The sequence below is a fragment of the Stylophora pistillata genome, chromosome 10, assembly GCF_964205215.1.
Source record: "Stylophora pistillata chromosome 10, jaStyPist1.2, whole genome shotgun sequence".
Classification (NCBI taxonomy): domain Eukaryota; kingdom Metazoa; phylum Cnidaria; class Anthozoa; order Scleractinia; family Pocilloporidae; genus Stylophora; species Stylophora pistillata.
This window is the reverse complement of record NC_142528.1, coordinates 650,390-672,500: the sequence shown is the minus strand read 5'-3', so window position 1 is coordinate 672,500 and position 22,111 is coordinate 650,390. Positions and strand designations below refer to the sequence as shown.

General features: G+C 42.2%; 1 protein-coding gene, 1 long non-coding RNA gene and 1 pseudogene across 2 annotated transcripts in view; 2 read left to right on the top strand and 1 right to left on the bottom strand.

The window, feature by feature from the left end:
* Nucleotides 1-7,457, top strand: part of LOC148721221 (uncharacterized) — an 8,121-nt gene extending 664 nt beyond the window's left edge. The window contains exons 2-3 of the mRNA XM_088734799.1: nucleotides 6,456-6,712; nucleotides 7,199-7,457. Of these exons, the coding sequence (XP_088590925.1) occupies nucleotides 6,456-6,712; nucleotides 7,199-7,369 (428 nt within the window). The 3' untranslated portion in view covers nucleotides 7,370-7,457. The remainder of the gene's footprint in view (nucleotides 1-6,455; nucleotides 6,713-7,198) is intronic.
* A 724-nt stretch (nucleotides 7,458-8,181) lies between these two features.
* LOC148721220 (uncharacterized) lies at nucleotides 8,182-13,017 on the bottom strand (annotated as a pseudogene).
* A 1,232-nt stretch (nucleotides 13,018-14,249) lies between these two features.
* LOC148721219 (uncharacterized) lies at nucleotides 14,250-16,052 on the top strand. Its single transcript, XR_015992141.1, has 2 exons — nucleotides 14,250-14,673; nucleotides 15,390-16,052. It is a non-coding gene; the product is annotated as an uncharacterized LOC148721219 (long non-coding RNA).
* Nucleotides 16,053-22,111: the final 6,059 nt, after the last annotated feature.

The window sequence follows — 22,111 nt, the reverse complement described above, 5'->3', positions numbered from 1 at the left end:
GCTTCGTTATCTAACGTAAGAAAGCCCGGCTGTTTGGCGCAATTTAACGTTAAGTTGATCTAAAGGCTGATAAAGCACAGATCGAGGACTTTGTGTATTTTTGTGAGCTGGTAGATGAAAGGAATTGGTCATTAAAGATCTTAGCCTACCACAGAAATAATTTTTCAAATTAGCTAGACGGACACTTTCACTTCACTCCACCAAAACAGGTGATTTTCGACAAAAAAGTTTGTTGATTAAGAGTTTTGTGTGATCATATCGGAGACTCATTAGACCGGTTCACGCTCTTGAGTGCATGCTGGGTAATTAGGGCAAGCAAATCCAAAATGGCGGACACGCTCGGCTACACTCTTTTGCTTGATCTGAATACTTAATGAATATCGGCTTTGTTTCAGAACTGGTCGCAATTTTTAGTATTGACAGTTCAAGATAAAAGTCACAGCTACATTTTGAGCTCTGTATTTTCGATTTTAATGCGTCAAAAAATAAGATATATAATGGTTAACTACCGATGTTGTGTTGGAGGTTGTAACAACGACTCAAGATATCCAAAAAAGATAGTGAAACGGTCACATGTCGAAAATCTTCGCTGGCATTTTATTCCGAAGGATCCAAAGAAAAGAGCCCAATGGATTGCCAGCATATCCAAAGGACTTGTTGGATTCGAACCCGGCAACTACAAGACTGTTTGTTCGAATCACTTTCAATATGGAAAGCCAACGTACTCCTCACCAACTCCAACTTTGTATATGGTGCCAAGTGACTCTAACAAACCTTCACCCAAGAAAAGAAAGCTTGTGGCAAGACACGAAGTTGTCTCTACTGCTGAGGCATCCAATAACTCAAGCTTCAAAGAAGAAGGAACTCAATGCTTGATAATAAATCCGCTAACATACGGAAGTATGAAGTTTGCTGATTTAACAACAGAGCAAGATGTCCAGCGTTTCACTGGATTCCCTAACGTAGAAACATTTCAATTGATGTTTAATACACTCTTTGAAAAAGCCATGTGTATGCACTACTGGAAAGGAGACAAAGAAAGTGCTTTGAAGGACACCACCAAGCCCAGGTCAAATAATGTACAGAGAGCTCTAACCTTGGAGCAAGAGTTTTTGCTAACCATGATGCGAATCAAGCTAGGACTCTTTGTATTTGATCTGGCTTTAAGGTTCAAAGTTTCCGAGGCGACTGTCAGCTCTGTCTTTACCACTTGGGTTAAGCTGATGTCTAAAGAATTAAAGTGGATGATTTCCTGGCCAGATAGGTATTTAATTCAAAGAAATATGCCTGATATGTTTCGACGATATTACAGAAAGTGTAGAGTCATCATTGACTGCACAGAACTATTCTCTGAAACCCCATCAAGCTTAGAGAATGCGGCAATGTGTTGGTCAAATTACAAACAACACTACACGTTAAAGTTTTTGATAGGGATAACACCAAATGGCCACATATCATTTGTCTCTGAGACCTTCAGTGGGAGGTCATCTGATGTTTTTATTGTAGAAAACAGTGGTTTCTTAAACTATCTTCAGCCACATGACCAAGTTATGGCAGACAGGGGATTCAAGATTCATGACCTGTTAGCATACTACCAATGTTCTCTAACAATTCCACCCTCCAAGCATTCCAATCTCCAGATGTCAGGTGCTGATGTTAGGAACACATCACTTATTGCTAATGTACGGATTTATGTCGAGCAGGCTATCAAGCGAATTAAAGACTTTGCTATGTTAAAGCAAGAAATTCCCATTAGCATTCTTTCCCATTTGGATGACATAATCATCATTTGTGCAGCAATATGTAATATGAAAAAGCCTTTGAGTACATAGATTTCATTTCATCAATTATGTTTGCATTTTGTACCAGTCCAAAATGTTCCCATTCAATTTTCTCACAGGTTATAAGCTATGGTAGTCAAGTTTATTTACACATCTTCTAGAATACAATTCCTTTATGGAATTACACAAACATGTTTGTATATAGCTACAACAATGTTCAAACAATAACTTTGAAACTTTAGTAATACTAAATACTATAATGTTTTGGTTTCATCCGCACTATTTTGTACTATTTAGTAGTTTGTTGAGGTCATATTGCTTCCACTCTATAATTTTAATCATTATCTATTGCTTGTTCATTGCAAAATCTGCAAATGAATGTTGATTCTTGTTCAAAATTTGAGCAGGCCCAGTGAAACCATAGCATACAACATTCACACTGAACACTGTTTTCATCATCACATTCAATTTCATCTGGCTCAAGACAGGGTTTTTCACAGACAGCACAATAATAAATAGGCCTAGTACCTAGCAACACCCTAGCAACATAAGTCTTGAAAAAAATTGTTAGATTTGGTATGATATCTTGCCACAGTTTTAAATCAAACTCAATAATTTCAATATGAGCACCACTAAGTGGAGTCCAAACAACAAAAAAGGTTTTAGGACATCCTGTTAGGGCCATTTGTCCTTGTATCTGGTAATAATAACTGTGGGTTCTCTTGAGCATGATATTCCCATTCACTAATTCTAGATAAGTTGTATTGTTCCAATGCTCATCAAATTTCATGTCTGCAAGTGAGTATGGACATTTATACTCAATACAAGAATGACCACAGCAATCGCAGTGAAAAATACCATCTGGGGTAGCTCCCACAAAAGGGTAAGTTTTAGATATAAACAAGCCACAAGTCTGAAGCTTTGCATTTTTGTGTTTTTTGGATTCTTGTGCAAAGAATGATGCAGCAGCATCTCTCTCATGTTCTCTTCCCCATTTAATGGCAGGTATCATTGACAGATCGGTACAATCTAAAATTCGCTCAAGAAGAGGTGTTACTTTGCAATTTGGCTTTCTTTTTCTAAGAATTGTTTTTGTCTTTGTGTATACTTCATGAAAATGAGATGCAGTTATTCTACCTTTTCTTTGCTCTTTCCATATACTGGAGTTAGCCTGATCCCTTGTGGCCTTTTCTAATTCTTTAATGCTACTGTCATTGAAAGATAATTGTTCCAGAAATTGTCTCACTAATTCATCAGCATCTACACCATTGTTTTTAGAGGATATATCATCAGCTATAATTTGTAGTGATGGGGGAACATCATCAGAAGTTGGTGGTGCATATGAAATATGGATGACAGCATCAGGATTTATGTTTCGAAGAGAAGCTAGAAACTTTTGCTTGCTTTCTTCGGTAACAACCCTCAAGGATTCTGGCCGAGGATCAAAGTTCTGTTTTTCCTTGCTATTAATAGCATAACTTGGGTTTTCTTTGACTACCTTGTGGCTTTGGAACACCATGTCCTTTAATTTCATGGGTTGGATGTCTTTCTTGCTAGTATTATTCCACACACATGCCTTATCTGTGCAGGAAGGATCTGTGAAACCTTTCTGGTTGGCAAACTCAACTTTATATAAAAGGGCTATGACATGATTACAGCACTGACTGTATCCAGCTGTACAGCTACAATATGCCCCAAGAATTTCACCGGGAGATTTACAAATTATCCACACTTTATGAGGTTCTTCGCGAATTCTTTGAGATGGAGTGACAGATGCAAACAACAGAACTTTGTCTTGTCCATGAATTGTTTTTGAGTATACAGTGTGCACAAAACCACTTTTAAAGTATGAATACGCTTTTCTGATTTTATATTGACCAATATAGTCAGTGTCGAAAGCTTTTTTTCCAAGTATAAACGAGAATATTTGACCAATGTTTGTATGCGGCCACTTTGTTACACAGTCCTCCCAATCGACCATGGATAACGGATCCTTTATACCGCATGTGCGTAGTAGTTCTACATGTTCATTTTGTAGTGACTTGGCTTGGCTTTCGGCCGAATCTCGAATAGGCGTTTTATGTTCAAAAGCTACCAAAGCACGAGCAGCAAGATCCGAGTGTGTCCCTCCAGAGGGCAAACCTCGCTGTTTAAGATAAAACTGCAATTCCCCACATGAAAGTTCCAAAAAATCTTCGAGGTGCGTGGCCATGATCGTGTTGTTGGGATATTGAACTGTCAACGACTTTTGAGCGAGATGGCAATAACATAAAGAGCTCAAAATGTAGCTGTGACTTCTATATTGAACTATAAGTATTCAGATCGAGCAAAAGAGTGTTGTTCGTATCCGCCATTTTGGATTTGCTTGCCCTAATTACCCAGCATGCACTCAAGAGCGTGAACCGGTCTTAGAGTCAATGAGCCCCTTAGGTGTTTTATAGTGCGCGGCCCAGTACGATTGTGTGATAATGAAGATATTTCCCCAAACTCGCAACAAATTAAACGAATGACCGCCTTTGTATTCCAAGGTAAGATCGAAAATTTTTAAACAGTTGCGTCGGAACATCTTCTTCATCTTAAAATATCTCATATTTGGAACTTAAATATGATCTTCACATATAGGATTTTCATATGTTCACAAATATTGATTTTCAACTTAGATGGAAATAAAATATATTTGATTATACTCCAGAACACAAGTTGATGGTTTTGTAGGCAAAAATCTTTAAACATGTGGACTCTAGATTTATCAAAAACGATCATTGTTCAGTTTACCTAGTTTAAGCTGGTAACAGGAATATTTGTCGGTATTAAAATTAGAGTGGACAAGTTTTATGATAATTATAATCAGAAAAGATTATGGCGTCATGCGATATGATTTACAACATAAGTTCCAAATAGGTTCTTGAGGAAGGAAAGAAAGCTTGGTGAAAATTCTGTTTGATGGAAAACCATGGACGTATCACCACTGAGGATGAGTTTTTGAAAAGGAATTAATCATTAATTGATGCAGACATGCTTTTTTGTCTGCGAACTCCACAATCAACACTTAACTTTGAGACCGCGTTTTCACTTAGTGAGTAAATTTGACAAAAAAGCAAACTTGTTGTTACAGCTCAGCCTGCCATCAACATCGATCAGAATATTTTAGTGATCCATCAAAAAATTAAATTTTGGTAAACAGAAGTTGAAGAGCATAGTGTGAAAATGCCAACTTTACCCTTTGGCGTAAACGGAAAGAAAATTTTTAGGAAAAGTAATTAACTCTTCGAAAACAGTGACATCAGTACTCGTTATCCTATTTTCCATATTTTTTAAAAGTTTTAATGTCAGTTGCTACTTAGGTATCAGAACTTAGAAAGCATGTTTCATTTCAACAGATCCCTTTTTCAATCGACCATAATTTGACATTTTTAGGATTTGTTGTTCCTATTGAACTCACCTATGCCCTTACAATGTACATGCCCGAGGCTAACTTTCAGCGTTTCGCCACCTGTTAATTTTTAATGCATACTACGGATGGAAAGTTAATTTTTAGCGGTAAAAACCTCGGACCAGGGGCCCGTTTCTCGAAAGTCCCGGTAACTTTACGGACCCGTAACTATGTTTTGAAATCAAAATTTAAAGGATAGGAAAGCAGGTTCTGGCACCCAAACCAGTCCCTTTTGTTTCTTTAGCTGATACTTTTATCACATCATTTTCAAAACTTTTGAAATCCCTATCTTGAATGAAAACAGAACAGCTTTACGGGCCCATTAAGTTACCGGGACTTTCCAGAAATGGACCCCTGGCGTTGAAAGAAGTTAGTAAAGAAGTTATTAACCTTCCTAGCATTTCATAAAGTTGATAAAACCGTCAGCATCACTGACACGCAGTGAGCTCAAAATCTGAACTCACGCGACATCAGTAACAACACATCCTTTCCATGAATTCAGCTTTGAATTAATAGCAAAAAAAAAACTCCGAGAAAACTTTCTAAACGAACTAATTAATATTCTCGGCATGACGACGATTATAAGGTGATAAACACGAGTCGATGTACATATCAATACCAGTTGTTCTTGAACTTCGGCACCGATCGATCGATAAGGATGGCTGACCAAAGCGAACGTAGAGTTAAAAATTTCAGTAATCAGTTAGTGGAGAGATTGACATAGATTGGTGGTAATCCAGGGGTCAAAAATCAAGCCTAAACTAAAGCAATATCTACCTTAAGCAGTCAGGGCGGCAACGCCAAGGAAGACGTCGATTAAAAAATCAATTTCTACTTTTAATTAGAATTTCCAAAATGGCTGCATGTGTTCATCGTCTCATACGGCGCCACACCTCAACCTCAACATTATGTATAAAAGTAGCGTTGAGTTCCAAATGGAAATTAAAATAACTTGCCGTCGCGGTTTCGGTTCCCAGACGACGCAAATTTTGGTAATTTCACGTTGTTGTTTTGCAAAGGACGGCTAAGAAATGTACTTAGTTTTAAAACGCAAGTGCTGAGTTATTGCTCTGCCAACTAGATCTTTTGTTCTTCCCCGAGTCGTTGGTGCTGTCGCCGTTGTGGTTTGCTTAAGGTCCCTAATAACTCATCATCAGTCACACTGTTCCATAATGCCAGTTTCCATTGAAGTGCTGAGCGTTAAAAAGCAACTTTCCTAACTCAACGTTATCATTTTCCAGGTAACTGTCGCAATTTGGAGTTTACCAGTTTTCCTAAACCTGGCTACCGGATGGACAATCACACAGTTCGAACTGTTGAGGTATTCGACGAGGATATCTGCATGTTGGAATGCTACCTGGAACCCAACTGCGTCAGTTATAACTTCCATAAGTTAAAAAAGGAATCTAATACTCACACTTGTGACCTGAATAACGCTACTGCTGAACACGATGAGGAACTTGTAGAGAGCAAAAACTATACCTATCGCGGAGCTGAGGTGAGAATGAAATATGTAAGCCAAGAGTACGAAACCTTTTGCTCATTGAAGGTTTGTCACGAGACAGTGGATCCCTCAGGCTCCGTCATTTATCTGAATTCCCCTTCCAAGAGCAAAAATTTAGTGTATGAGCATTGCACGCTCTTTTAAGAAATTTGAAATACGGGAATGCTGGAAGCCTATATTTTCTATTTTTTAATGACTACCTCTAGGGCTGTTCTGATACTTTGTAACAAGTCACGCAGATTTTGCTCTCGCGCACGAGCAGAACGCGAAGAAATGTGTTCAACGCAAATATTTGCGTCAACAACCAAGAAGTGTGCGTGAAACTGAGGTAAATGATGAAAAATGAGAGTACATGCGAAGGCAGACAGAAGATCTGATAGAACCGAAGAGTATGCAGAACGCACGAACACGAACACACGTACGCGTGCAGGAATCAAGCTTGCTGAGCTATCTAAGTGGCCCTATTCTTTTTCTTTTAAGAACGCATGCGTGAAAAATCCCTGCAAGAATAACGCAACATGCCAGGCTGGGTTTACAGACAGAGATTATCGGTGTTTGTGTGTTCCTAGATCTGGATTTAAAGGCCATAATTGTGATGAGGGTAAGGAAACCTTTACATTTACGATTAGTAGAAATATGACGAATGTATAACAAAGTGCTCATTTTCGAAGCTGGATTCGTAACTTTGGTTAGATTTTGTTTTTCTTCTTCTCGCCATCCTTAACTTTCTAAGTCGGTGAGAAACTGTGTAGGGCACGAATATTACGTCAAGATGACACCACTAATTTTTTTAGGAGCTACATTACGATGATATTCATAATTTCCTTCGTCTTTAGATATAGACGAGTGTGACACGGAGGAGCACGGCTGTGGGGGCAACACGGCATGCAACAACACGAATGGATCGTACACATGTAGGTGTAAACATGGATACCAAGGAAATGGGACAAATTGTACAGGTAAGTATTCTTATCTGACAACAGGAAGCGTTCACATTAGCTTACATTACGGGGAAAGTATTTGCGGCAAGATTATTTCAAACTCATTTTTAAAACTATGATTTAAACTTTGTTGCTTCAGACATAGACGAATGCGCTAACGTTGTTATCTGAGGCGACTTAACAAAAAGATCTCACTTACAAGATATTCCTGAAGCGAACTCCTCGGTTGATTTAATTTAATCAGAACGATGAAACGGATCTACAGGATAAATACGAAATCCAAACACTAAGTAATACGAACAATTAAGCTAAACGAAACACAACATCATAGACGTACGATAGTAAGTTCAATTCGCAAGATCTATTGAAGATGCACATGAGTTTTAGCGTCCCAAACGACCTCGCTCACTACCGCAGGTCAGCGTTCCTAGCGAGTCCTCGGTATGTAGCCAGCGGTAGTCCCATCATCCCACCCAGTCCGAGAACCGAGAAGGGTACAACGTATCGCGTCGTTTGTAGGACTCAAGTGATCCATTGTCCTGTTTCGGGTTCGTACCGTTTGGGTGGCCGTGTAAAGCGGCGAGGACGTGTAGCGGGTTCGGGCAGCAGTTGAGGTGGAGTAATGGGTGTTGGGGAATTGTCAACAGCAGCTGCTGGTAACTGGGGGTCTCGGGGCTGTAGGTCGGGAACGGGGCTGTTATCCTGTGCCGGGGCGAGGGGCGACATCGGTGCTAGGTCGGGGACCGCAGTTGGTACGTTGAGCTTTGCTTCAGTGGTTCGCTTGGACTCAGCAGGAGGTTGTGGTGGCACGGGGGGCTGTGGGTGTGGGGACTGGGCAGCACTGCTGGTGAGCTGGTGGGCAGGTGGCGGTGGTGGGCGGATAGAGGGCGTGGCTGGTGTGTAGGCTCGCAGGAAGCGGCGGTTGCGTAGTGTGATTCGTCCGGAGCCGTCCACCTTGACACGATATTGGTCATGGCCGGCTGATTCCACCACTACCCCTGACCGGTCCCATTTGGTGGGGTTACGACCTTGTTGGTTCTGCAAGAAGACTCTCTCGCCAAGGGACAGAGGGCGGAGGGGGCGTGAGTGGGCTTTCAGAGACTCCGTCGTGTGAGTGATGCGTGTGTGAAGGGCTTCCTCCTTGGCCTCCCATGCTTGACGCCAAAGGGGTCTGATGTGCAGGTTCGAGAACTTCTCAAGGCGGTTTACGAATGAGAGGGAGTCCCGTAGGGGGCGACCGAAGATGATTTGCGCCGGTGACAGGTTGCAGTCTGGGTCTGGGGTGTTGCGTAGCTGTAATATGGCACGCAAGAAACGATCATGGTCAAGGCTGCCTGTCGGGCCTGTGTTGGACATCAGGAGGCGCTTGACAGTTTTCACTGCGACTTCCGCTCTGCCGTTTGATTGAGGGAAGCTGACGGAGGACACACGATGTCGTACGCCCCAGAGGCAGAGCAAATCCTGTGTGTTCATAGCGGTGAACTCTGGGCCGCCGTCGCTCGAGATCTCCTCCGGGACGCCGAAGGTGGCGAAGAAGGAACGGAGATGGCGAACCAGGCCGGCTGAACCCGCGAGGGTGGTCCCAGCTGTTGAACTTAGGACTTCCACCCAGCCAGAAAGGCGATCGCCTACGACCAGGTAGTGGCAGCCGCTGAAGTCGAAGAAGTCTGCAAAGACGGATTCGAATGGGGATGACGGAGGAGATGATGGCAGAGGGGGGGTGGCTGCCTGTGAGGGTGCATTTCTGTTGCAGTCTGCGCAGCCCTCCCGAGTGTTGCGGATATCCTGTAACATCCCTGGCCAGTAGACGATGGCACGGGCTCGCTGTTCCATGGAAGAGGTTCCTTGATGGGCTGCGTGCAGGCTCTGTAAGACTCGTTGGCGTAGGGACGGGGGGACGACCACGCGGTCCTGGTAAAGTAGTGCGCCCTCTGCTGCGTAGAGAGACTCGTAGATAGGCCGAAGGCTTGTCAGGGTGGGGTCGTTACTGGTGATTGGTTTTCCTTGCTCGACTGAGGTGAGGAGGGGGCCCAGGGAGGCATTCGGCGCTGTCTCTGTTGCGAGGAGAGACCAAGGGATGGCGCCAAGCTCGTGGTTGTCATTGCGGATGGTGTTTATCAAGGTAGACTCTGCGATGTCGGGAAAGCTGGGTGATCCAAGAGAGATAGTATCCTCTGTGCAGGATGGGGAAGGGTATCGTGAGGCGGCATCGGCCGCATGGTTACTCTTGCCGGGTAGGTGTCTGATCTCAAAGCGCCATGGGAGAGTGCGGAACAGGCGCGAGTTGGTAATTTCATCCAGAGTGCGGTCACCAAAGATCTTTACAAGTGGTTTGTGGTCGGTGACTATCACGAGGTTGTCGCACCCCTGTGTGAAGTAGCGTGTCTGCTCTAAACCCCAGGCGACTGCAAGGGCTTCTCCTTCAATAGCGGCGTAGCGCTGTTCAGCAGAGTTCAAGAACCGGGAACCGGCCAGTGTGATTTTCCATCCCCCAGGGCAGCAGTCGGGAATGCCAGGGAGGCAACTGCAGTGCTGTTGAAGGAGGAAGTAACCGATGCCCCGCTTGGACCAGTCAGGGCGAAGGCAGGTGCGCCACTGCATGTCGAAGATTTCCACCCCCTGGCGGATAGCTGTGATGATGGCTGCTTTGGAAGCTTGAAACGCTGCCTCGAGCTTAGGGGACCAGGAGAATTTACAGCGGGGGCTGAGGAACGGCTTGAAGGGGGCCATTGAGTCACGGAGTTGGGCGTAGTTGGAAACCTGGTTGACCAGGCCAAACCAACTCCTGATATCTGTGGTACTGGTAGGAGAGGGGAAGTCCTTTATGGCGTCTAGGTACTTGAGGAGTGGTTCTATGGTGCTATCAGACACTCTGAACCCAGCGAAGTCTACACTCCTCTCGGCGAACTGGAATTTGTCAGGGTTGAGCACGATCCCTGCCTGGCCAACGCGGGTGAGGAAGTCGATGGTCCTCCACCAGTGTTGTTCGAGGTCTGTGTCGAAGTGGACTGTGTCATCAACGCATCGCTCTTTGCGCTCAAACTCCGCAAGGACAGCATCGAAACGGCGATTGTAGCCGTCTCCCGAGGACATGAAGCCTTGAGGTGCCCGTGTGTAGCGCCAGCGGCCAAATGGTGTAATGAAGGTGGTCAGGTGGCGGTCAGAAGCGCGCAGAGGAACGCTGTGATAGCCATTCCAGGCATCGGTAACGGTCTTCCAGGTGTCCTTGGGGATACGACGGGCGAGGTGGAAAGGCGACTCCATGGCAAAAGTCTCACGTTGACAGAATTTGTTCAGTGGCGAGATGTCCAGAGTGCGGCGTGGGGATCCGTCGTGCTTTCGCGTGATGACCATCCTATGACACCACGTAACGGGTTCGCCGTAAGGCACACGCTCGATGACGCCAAGAGCTTCGTCGCGCAGGAGGTCATCATACACCCGTTGCTGCCAGTGGAGCGGTATGTTGGCCGGTGTGTGGCAGGCCTTAGGTGTGGCTGCGGGGTCAACATGGATCGCTATGGGTTGGCCCTCCATACATGGTAGCGCTCGATGAGGGCAAGTGTTGAAAGTGGACGAGGCATATCTGTCGAGAAGCCAGGCTTTCATTCTTGCATTGTTCTCTGGCGCACAGGGGAACGGCAGCTCAGAGGGACGTGGCGGTGTTGCTCCACGCTGTGGGCACGAGCACGTTGTGTTGCGCGCGATGGTGGATTCCGGGCAGCCATCATTGAGGGCCCTCGTAGCATTGATTGCTGGTGGGGGGCTGGGAACATGTGGCTGTTTATCAGAGGTATCACTTACAGGACGGCTGCTGGTAGAGTAGTCAAGGGATGGGAAGGTACGCGGCAGTAGACCAAGGTTGAGGAGTGAGTCGTAAGACAGGCACAGGTCCTTGACAGAGCTGCTCACATAGACCATCGAGTGACATGCTGTAATGTCCCCGCTGCTGGACTGTGTAGCGAGTTTTGCGAAGAATGCTCCCTCTATCGAGATGGGCGAGCGGTTAGCTGCTGATAGGCTGAGGCTGATGGGGTGTAGGTGGTCGCGAGAGAAACCGCACGCTAGGAAGTCGGATAACGACCACAAGTCTGATTGGGCGCCAGTGTCGGCTATGGCGGATACTTCAGCGTGGATGGCTGAGGAGGGCTTGGAGAGGTCACTGTCGGTCCCGCCAGGTCGGGAGGGGGATATGGTGATCGGGAGCCTTGGATGATCTCTCAAGCGGGCCCTTTTTCACTCCCCCTTGGAGAAGATGTGGTGGTCTAATCGCGCTGCGAATGGTTTGGTGACGGTGGCATGTGTGGTCGCCTTCCAGGTGTGACGGTGTCGTTGGGAGGCTCGAGGGGAGCCTACACTCTTGGTGTGGAACGCGGCTATCTGTGAAATTGGCTCCGTTGCTGTGGCATGGACCCCTGGGGCCTGGGGCGGGCGCTGTGGGGGTTGACGCTGGTGACGTTTTTTACGGCGATTGGCCCTGTAGCATTCGATGCACATGGGGTGGGGTTTCTCGTTCCAACCACGGGCTCCTTCCGTCAAGAGCTTAAAGGTGATCTGACAGTCGGGGCATGATGCTTCCTTCGCCCGATCCGCCTGAGAAGGAGGGGGGGCATGGGTCGGTGGCGATGTCTTTTGCTTCACGAAGGAGGAGACAGCTGAGAGCGAAGGGGAGGGGAGGGCATTGCGTGCCATCTCTTTAGTTTCTACCAAGGCGATGACCTCGTTGACTGGTTGCTCTAGTATGCCCGCTATGCCCAGCACTTCCCTCCTGATGTCAGAGTCGTAAAGGCCATTCAGGATGACGTCACGGATGACGTGGTCGGTGTAGTTCACCGAAGCGCCGCAGGTGCACGAAGCATTGTAGGAACAAGTTTCTGCCTTCCCCCGCACTTTAGCTGTAAAGGTACGAAAGGGCTCATCACGTTCCTGCCGCAACTGGAGAAGCTCTGTACGTAGCACGCAAGTGGCGACTGGAATTATCGCTAAAGAGCGCATGGCGGCCAGCAGCCCAGTTAGGTTTTCAGAGGCTGGATTTGGATTGGCTGTAAGGAGGCTGTCCCCAAGTTCAGGTCCAGCACACTGGAAGAGCTGGGAGGGTGCCGAGGCATCGTTGATGCCTGAGCCTGATTTGAAAACCTCCCAGCGTCTTGTGAAGACATTCCACTCTTCTATCGTGACTCCGATGTTTACTTTCGGCCGCTCTAATTTCGGGCCACTGGTTGTTGTGGGCGCTGGAGGTGCTGTAGGCGCCGGGACGCGGTGGGCCAGGTCGTGATTTGTGATGAGGGCAATTGCCAAGGCCTCAGAGACGTCCGCTGTTGCGAATGTGCAGTCGGGCACGTAGCATTCGACGACGACCATGATTACCATCATCCGTTTCATGAAGCGAACTCCTCGGTTGATTTAATTTAATCAGAACGATGAAACGGATCTACAGGATAAATACAAAATCCATACACTAAGTAATACGAACAATTAAGCTAAACGAAACACAACATCATAGACTTACGATAGTAAGTTCAATTTGCAAGATCTATTGAAGATGCACCTGAGTTTTAGCGTCCGAAACGACCTCGCTCACTACCGCAGGTCAGCGGTCCTAGCGAGTCCTCGGTATGTAGCCAGCGGTAGTCCCATCAATTCCTCTTCGTGTTTTAGCTATAGACGAATGCACTGACAGAACACACGAATGTCGGATGTAAATGCTGAGTGTAACAATATCCAGGAATCTTACAAAAATGAATTTAATGGGAATGGAACTAACTGCACAGGCAACTTAACATCACATTTTCTGTGATGACTTCCATCAAAAGCAGAAATAACAGAACTGATTCACTTGCTCTTCTTTTTCTTTTTCTAGACATAGATGAGTGTGCCGAAAGACACCATTGTGATGTAAACGCTGACTGTAACAATACTCTGGGATCTTGTAAAGATGGGTTTCATGGAAATGGAACTAACTGCACTGGTAAGTATTTCTCAGATTTACTATGTTAATGTTTTCTTAAAATTTTAAGATCAATACGTTAGACAGATCTAGAGAGGAGCAGATTTCACTCAAAACCTGAAAACGTACATTGATGAATAGATACAGATCAGTATGAAAATGCCTCACACGGCTATGAAACACACTTGGGGCAAGAAGGAAGCTTTTCAAAGTAATATTTCACACTTTGTTGCTTTAGATATAGACGAATGTGCTAGCGGAACACACATCTGTGATGTAAATGCTGAGTGTAATAACACCTTAGGTTCTTACAACTGCACATGTAAATATGGATTTGATGGAAATGGAACTAACTGCAATGGAAAGTATTTCTTAGGTATACAATGTTAATGTTTTTCTCAACGTTCCAAGATCAAAAAGTTTCAAGTGTTTAGACTAAGAGGAGACGATTTCATACGAAACTTGAGAACGTATTGTGAAAGATACGGATGCAGACAAGTGTGAAGTGTAGCACACGGCTAACCATCTAAGGACGGTTTCTATGGAAACGACACAAATCTTTGTGGTATCGACTGGAAAAACTTTTTCATCATTTCCATGATCGAATGTCCCGTTTTATAATACATGTAAGGTTAGCAAATACTAACGCGAAACAACTAAACGTGAAAACATTGGTGGAACAAATAATACTTTCTGTGCTCAAGAGCGGCTGAGAATTCCTAGATTGCTTCTTGAAGATATTATTCTTTACGGTGTCTTCTTTGTCTTCTTTGTTGCAGTGAAAGTGTGGCCAATTATCATTTGTGAAGGCAATCGTGGCCGAATCAGGTGTGAAAACGAGAGAAAGATCGACACAGTGTACGCGAATTACGGAAGATTGGACCGAGGCACATGCATCCATGCAGCAATGTCGAACACAACCTGTCGCTCTAAGAACTCTCTTTCCATCGTGCAGACAAAATGCAACGGAAAAGTCAGCTGTCAGCTGGTTGCGGAAAGTTCAAAGTTTGGTGGCGACCCATGTGGCGGAACATTTAAATATCTGGAAGTCAAATACAAGTGCGTGTTAAGTAAGTTGGAAACATAAATTATTAGTATACTGTGTGCAAGGAAGAAAGGCAAATTTCACTCAAAGTAGGGAACAAAATAGATGTGGGATACTGATACAGAGCTGCTTACAAGAACAAATGAATTTTATACTTCATGGGTTGAAATTTGCCTGAAGAACGTGAAAAAACCAATAACAACAATTTTAGTTTTATTTCTTACGACTATGGCTATTTTAGCGACAAATTGGTTTTGCTTGTAGGCCAGCTTAATGTAAATACTGCGTCACAGCTGATTAGACTTTGGCTAAAAAATATCACCTATTGATATCTTGCGAGAAACTAGGACTAGCAGGTATTTTATGAGGAAACTATCGTGAAAGCAGTTTACATTCTAGCGTATTTCGATCATTACATATCTAAGAGTTCTTTTCAATTAACAGTGATGGTTCATCATGCAACTCTTTGTTTTGTTTATTTCATTTTATTTTTTTTTCATCAGCTCAAAAGAAAGATCGACTTACAGATTTCAAACGGCCAGTTAGACCCCATGTCTTTGTTTTTCCGGCATGCGGGCCGACTATATGTTCTCGCGTATTTTTGGTGTCATTGGCGTAAGTTGAAAATTATCCCCGAAATTTAAAAGATTATTTTATTTTCGATTCGCATGGTGTCCTTCGCTTACTATAATCAGAGTCCGCCGTTTGTGAATATTTTTGTTTTGGTTTCACGATTTTCAGTCAATTGAAGAGTGTTCGGCTTCACCTCTAGCGGTATCCTGAGAAAATGGAACACTGGCCAGGAATAGATACCAACTTGTAGAAGTGGCGACTGTTTGGTGTTTTTTTCCCATTTTGAGACTCAGTCGGTTCTGTTTCTAACTCCATCATTCAGGGTACAAGAGCGGTTATATACGCCAAGGTGATGGCACGTTCAAGTTTACGCAAAACTTTATTTACTTGCTAGATTCTAATATTTCTGTCAACTTCTAGAATAATTTTCACTGGCCAGGTACCAACTTGTAGAAGTGGCGACTGTTTGGTGTTTTTTTCCCATTTTGAGACTCAGTCGGTTCTGTTTCTAACTCCATCATTCAGAGTACAAGAGCGGTTATATATGCCAGGGTGATGGCACGTTCAAGTTTACGCAAAACTTTATTTACTTGCTAGATTCTAATATTTCTGTCAACTTCTAGAATAATTTTCAGGAGGGTCTCGTGCGTTTTGACTTGAAATGCCGAAGAATTCTGTAATCATCATATAGGAAAAACGTTTATCCCTGATAACAACGGGAAATTAATGCATGTAAACTTAAAAAGAACTGATACTTGCTTATAATTTTAATTATGGTAACATGCTGGAAACTACGGTTTGTTAAAATCAATAAATTAGCTCTTAGTTCTTGAGAGTTGTTGGTTGTTGTTGTTGTTTTCCTTTGTGTCAGAGCTCTGATTATAACAGATGGTGGAGGACCGAGCTAAGACTGTCACTGACGTCATCGACAGTCGAAACTGGAAGTTTAGATCTAACTTCAAACAACAGCCACCATCGACCATTAGAATTTAAGAAGGAGAAAAACGTAATATATAACCCTGATTTGTTCCCGAGAATTCCAAACTGTAGGGTACATACATGTCTAAGACGTGTTAGTAGTTTGTCTACAATTTGCCATGAGATTTGCGATCAGCTGAAAATTTTCCAACACCATCAAAACAGCACCATACTTCACAGAGGGTCCTTAGAGAGTGATGAGGACCCAACTTCAGGTTTGAATTATTGGCGATTTGAAATATGAGCGGGGATTAACAAAGCTGTGTGTAAAACAGTAAAAAACAAAACCTCTTGGAAATAAAAACAGAAAATCACAAAATAAGCACTTCGCAGTTTATTACACAATACTTGTAGTCGGCGTTCGCAACTATGCTAAAGCTCGATCTCTAACAAAAAATTATTTCTACCTACTCCAGCTTATTACCCGTAATAGGAATGTCTTGATAATACCTGTTCGCTAAGGTCTATTTCTTTTACCCATCTTTATTGCTGCAGTGATCACAACGTTCACAAACTGATGTTCGTAAAATTGATTCAACTTCTTTAACCATGAACACTTTGCTAAACGAACACCGTGAGAACTAAAATAAAAGTACAAACAAATTACAAATGAGAAATAAAATAACGATTTACAATTAACGGTACAACGATTTAGTAAGCAACGTTCGCTTAACTTAATATTTTAAGTTTAAACTTACTTCACAAAAGCGATAAATCACAATCAGAGAAAGAAGGATACAAATTGCCTAATCAAATAAACTAAAAAAGCGTAAAAATATTTACCTTAGTGCCGCTATCATTAAAACAATGAAAAGGTTTTAAGCACGGCGGCTAAAACTTCGCTTTCAGTTGAAAGATCTTGCGTTAACTGGTATGACAAGAAAAACAACTTAACCGCTTTTACAGCTTGCAGGCTGTCGCAGCGCTTTCTTGACTGAGCGCTTGTGATACGGTAGAACTTTCTAGAAACGAAAGTAGCACTCGCGTATTAGCAAATTCACAAACAGAAGACTTAATTTAAAGTAAATAAACGTCTCTGCGATAGTTCTAATAAAAGATAATAATTTCCTTATAAAGGTGGCTGGTACCAGTTTTCATCATTTTGATGGTTTGTAACTTTGAAAGAATACAACAAAAAGACTGACTAATGCCAGTTGAACACTTTTATAGGGTTGAATTAGATAATCATTGGTTATTCAAAAATAGGTCACTAGAAGTTTCCATGGAAACGCTTTCATAGGCTTATTCAGACGCATTTTTTAGCTTGTGGCTTAAATAATTCAAAAACTAACCCGGTGACCCCGTGTTTTTTTTCAGTGATTGCTTTTGGCACTTGAAAAGGAAAATGCACAAGGAATTTCAAAAAATTCTACAGAGCGGAATTTCAGAAAATCTAGAAAAAAGGCAGTTTCACACATCGCAAATTTCCTTCCGCAGAAATTTCTATTTTTTTTTTTAATGATTCCTTTCGACGTTATTATCATATTGGAACAATAAAAAGAAGGGGTCACCGGACTTGTTTCCATGCAATAGCTTTCGTGAGTTTACCAATTTCCACGCGCGTTCTAGCGCATTTCAAAATCTGGATTCTATAAGATCGGCATTTGCTCATGATCTGTTATAGCTACGGCTGAAAATTGCGTGTGCTCGCGCGGGCGCCTACGATCTGATGTTTACATACGTAAATTCGCCTTTACTGCTAAGAAATCATTAAACAGCTGTCAAAGACAGCCTCCCGGGCTCATCTTAAAAATCCTTCACACGACTTCTGGCTACATCATATTATTTTCCATGAAGTTTCAAAGTCTTCTTGCACTTAAGGTAGATTATCCTTCGCTTGAGTTGTTCTTTTTTCGCCGTCGCAAGATTTCAAATCGGTTAAATATTTCTTTTAGATATGAAGTGAAGCAACCTTTACTTCTCCAAAAATCGTCTTCTTTATCTTAGTTTCTTTCTCCTGCATTCACAGTGGCCACGCAACACATCAAATACACGCTCTTAGGTATACTTCTCACAAAAGTAGAAAAAATTCCACACGCCGCCATCTTTGTTTTGAATTTTCATCTTTTGATCTCGCGCCTCTTTCGCACGTTTCTCTCTCGCGCGTCACGCAAGAGTGACCTGTTCCCCGCGCGAGGAAACTGGTACGAGCCACCTTAAACTAAAACGTAATGTTACGAGGCCGCGCGTGCAACTAAATTAAAGGTCGCGCGCTGCTCTATTGCGTCAGTTACAATCTCCACAGAATGATTTATTTCCTATCGCCCGACAGACCAATTATTGAGAAAAGTGAAAAAAAAAATCCATGGTTACTTTCTGTCCTCGGGCAAATTCGCAAAATCTGACTAAATTTACGTTCTTTTCACTGCCTAAACGACCGACTCGCTTTCATGAGAGGGGAGGAATAAGAAATTTTTACGAGGATTGTTTAAGCCGACTTTGTTACTTAAAATACAACACAGAATTGTTTGCAGTAGTGTGTTCGTTCCTCAAAATATATCTTATTGAATTTTTATCTCCTTCAGTCTTTGAATGTGTAGTTTTTCAAAATTAAAGAGTATTGTTACCTCTTTAATTTATTTCAAGCAGGACTTTATCGAAAACCACATTACCTTGGTACCTTTGATAACACCGCAAATACAGCACTTGACGAATAAACGTTTTAAAATGCTTAAAATGGCACAACGTCTGGGTAATCCAAATCTGTGGGCTGAGTATCGGGAGTTGCAGAATAGAGTGACAAGGGAAGTGAGGCTATCTAAGAGCAGACACTACTTGGAATTGTTCAATGAAGTTAAGGATTGTAAATCCTAGTGGAGACTGGTAAAAAATGCGACAAACGGCAAATCCATTGCCCCGATATTAGGAATCAGGAATGCGGATGGAAAAGTTGTCACCTCCGATCTGGACAAAGCGAACATACTTAATGAGCATTTCTCAACTATAGGTGAGAAACTGGCCAACGAATTTCCGAATGCCAACTTGACTCAAAGTAACCTTCATGTATCTACCGTAGCGCCTTGTGTTATGAACATAAATTTATCGTATGAGGTTATTGTTAGTTCGACGGCTAAGTTGAGAGCCGATAAAGGCTCTGGGCCCGACAGAGTTGCTCCAAAACTTTTAAAGTTTGCCGGTGACTCAATTATTCCATCTTTGTTCTCTGTTTTTATCAAATAGGCGCCACCTGCAACAGTGTTCCGGCTACTTGGAAGGCTGCAAACATCTCAGCCCTCTATAAAAGTGACGATGAAACTGTCAAGCATAATTAACTGGGCCAAAACAAGCTATTAAGATGGAGGATGATGTTATCGAGGAGGTTGTTTCTACAAGATGCCTAGGTGTTCAGATAGACAATGCTCTTAAATGGGATCATCATGTATCGGAATTAACGTAGTGATTTACGCAGAAGTTGAATTTACTTAAATCCTTGTATTTCCTGCCTAAACAGGCGAGAACTGATTTTTATTTTAAGGTTATTTTGCCGTTTGTGACATTTGGTATGTTAGCTTGGGGCTCCTGTAGTCGAGTGTTTTTCTCAACCTTTGAATCTATACATGTTAGAACGGAGAAAATAATATTGGATTGGTGTACACCAAGCAAGGAGGTTCTTGCCACAGTAAAATGGAATACATTAGAGATTATGTACGAGAAACGATAATTAATCTGAGCGCATCAGGCTTATTATCAACTTTTACCTTGTCCCATGAACTGTCGTTTTGAAAAGTATGTAAGTAGTTACGACCTCAGGAGGAAAATGACATTTAAGTTACCTAGACCTAAGACCGATATGGTCAAGAAATCATGCTCATACAAGTCTATTACTCGGTGGAACGCTCTGGAAAATCAAATGGGATCAATTTAAGACGTTGACGCTTTTAAAAAGTCACTCAATTTTTAAGCCACCTATATTATAATGATTTACTATGTAGAATTTTTATTGTTGTAAATATGTAGAAATCTTGCATTAGTCTTCTTGTAATTAGTTAGGAATTTAGTCTTATTGTTTGTACAAGACCACATCAGCTTTTGCTGAATTTTGTATCGTGTTTAAATAAAGGCTGTTGTTCTTGTTGTTGTTGTTATTTGTGATGGACTTTCTGTTAAAATATTTTCATTATTGAAACTAAGACTTTGACAGCTGTTTTCACGAGTTACCACAAGATCAGAGAAAAAATTTTCTAACAGAAGCAAGAAAACAGTTATAAACGTTTTTCTGTGGAACGATAATCGGTACGAGCGGTCGATTAAAATTGAGCAATATTTAAACATCGCGAATCAACATGTATTAAAATTCGCTTCAGTTTTCAGTTTTTTCTTTCTCTTTTCTTCAACCTGTTTATAGTTCTAAAAATACAAAGATAAGCAGCTCGATGTTAGCTGCATAATTTATGAATCAATACCGTCGTTGTTTTCAACTTTCGAGGAGCTACATAGTATATTTTGGAGCCTGAGATCTTGAAAAGGAAAAAAACAAGAAAAAGTATATGAAATGAAGGGAAATAACATTTTCTGTTAGAAAAATACCGTGTGCCCTTCAGGGAAGCCTTTGGATACACTAAAGCATGACTGGCACTTGAAGGTTTTTAAACTGCGTGTAAGGGACAGGAAGATTGATTAAACATTAAAGTACTGAAGGTCAAGTATTCCAGAAACATTTCTAGAACTTTCTCGTGACCTTTAAATAGAGAGGAATAATGAACACGTTATTGGGGAATAATCAGCCTAAATCTTATAGTGAGTCTCTAACTGATATAGCTCTGGTGGTAACTACTTGAACCTAAATACAAATGAATAAATACATAATTGATTTTCCCCGAAGGAGCCTTCTCGAAGAAAACAGTCTACAATGATTAACTATCAACTACTAATTACGATACACGATCTAGAACTATAATATTTAAAATACGCTCAATCAAAACGCTCTTTAGATTCAGAATAGTTCCTTATAATGCGACACGGAGGCTAGAATCATGGATGACTATGTGCTTATGAGGTTCTTTCATCTTCAGTCTATAATCTCAAGAGAAAACGTAACTGACTCCGACGAAACTCCAGACGGCCCCCTGGGGTGTGAAATACAGAGTGGCTGAATGATGCACAAAAAGTTTATCCTAGACACAATTTCAAGTTCAGCTGGCTGTTGGTGGACTGCGCTTAAAAAGAGATCCTCACAAATTTGCAGAGGACCACGTAAAGTCAGTTCAACAAACACCCTACTCCACCAGGTATGCTTATAGGCTTAAACCGCTAGCCGTGAACATTTACAAACTATAACCGATATAGAAGGTAACCACAAAATTTACCTATTCACCATATGTCACTCTGGAAGTGTCATAATTTATACTGTTATGTGTCTTATCTTGTGGCTAATGCGGGAAACACTGAGAATATACTCCATATCGACCAAAAAGCAGCCAAGACTAGCTATGCTATTTGTGGGTAGTGGTTGATTATGTTAAGTTAAGTTTAACGCCATTAGAATAAACATCATAAACATCATTAACATCAAGCAGCAGCAATCTGAAATTACCTTTGTTGCTTGACTTTGATGGTAAAATATGACTCTTAAGGAAACGTGGTAAGAAACTTCACAGAAATCTCAAAATGATGACCTCTCAGCTAACTTGCAGAAGAGTAACTCCCTCATGTTTAGCGGATAAGGCAGCAAAAAAAGAAAATAGGCCTCTTTTTCTTAATTGTTAGTTCACTTATATTTATATACAAGCTTTTATATTTAACTTTTTCTTCAGTTTAGTGGATTACATGTAGCTCATTCAAGAAGTTCATACATTTTGCAACCAATTTTTTTTGGCAATAAGATTGCAAACGGTTTAAATTTTAGCCTAAATGAAAGTTTGCTCCAAAAAATAGGCATGTCTACAATGCTTTCCATGCAAGTTTTCTTTCAC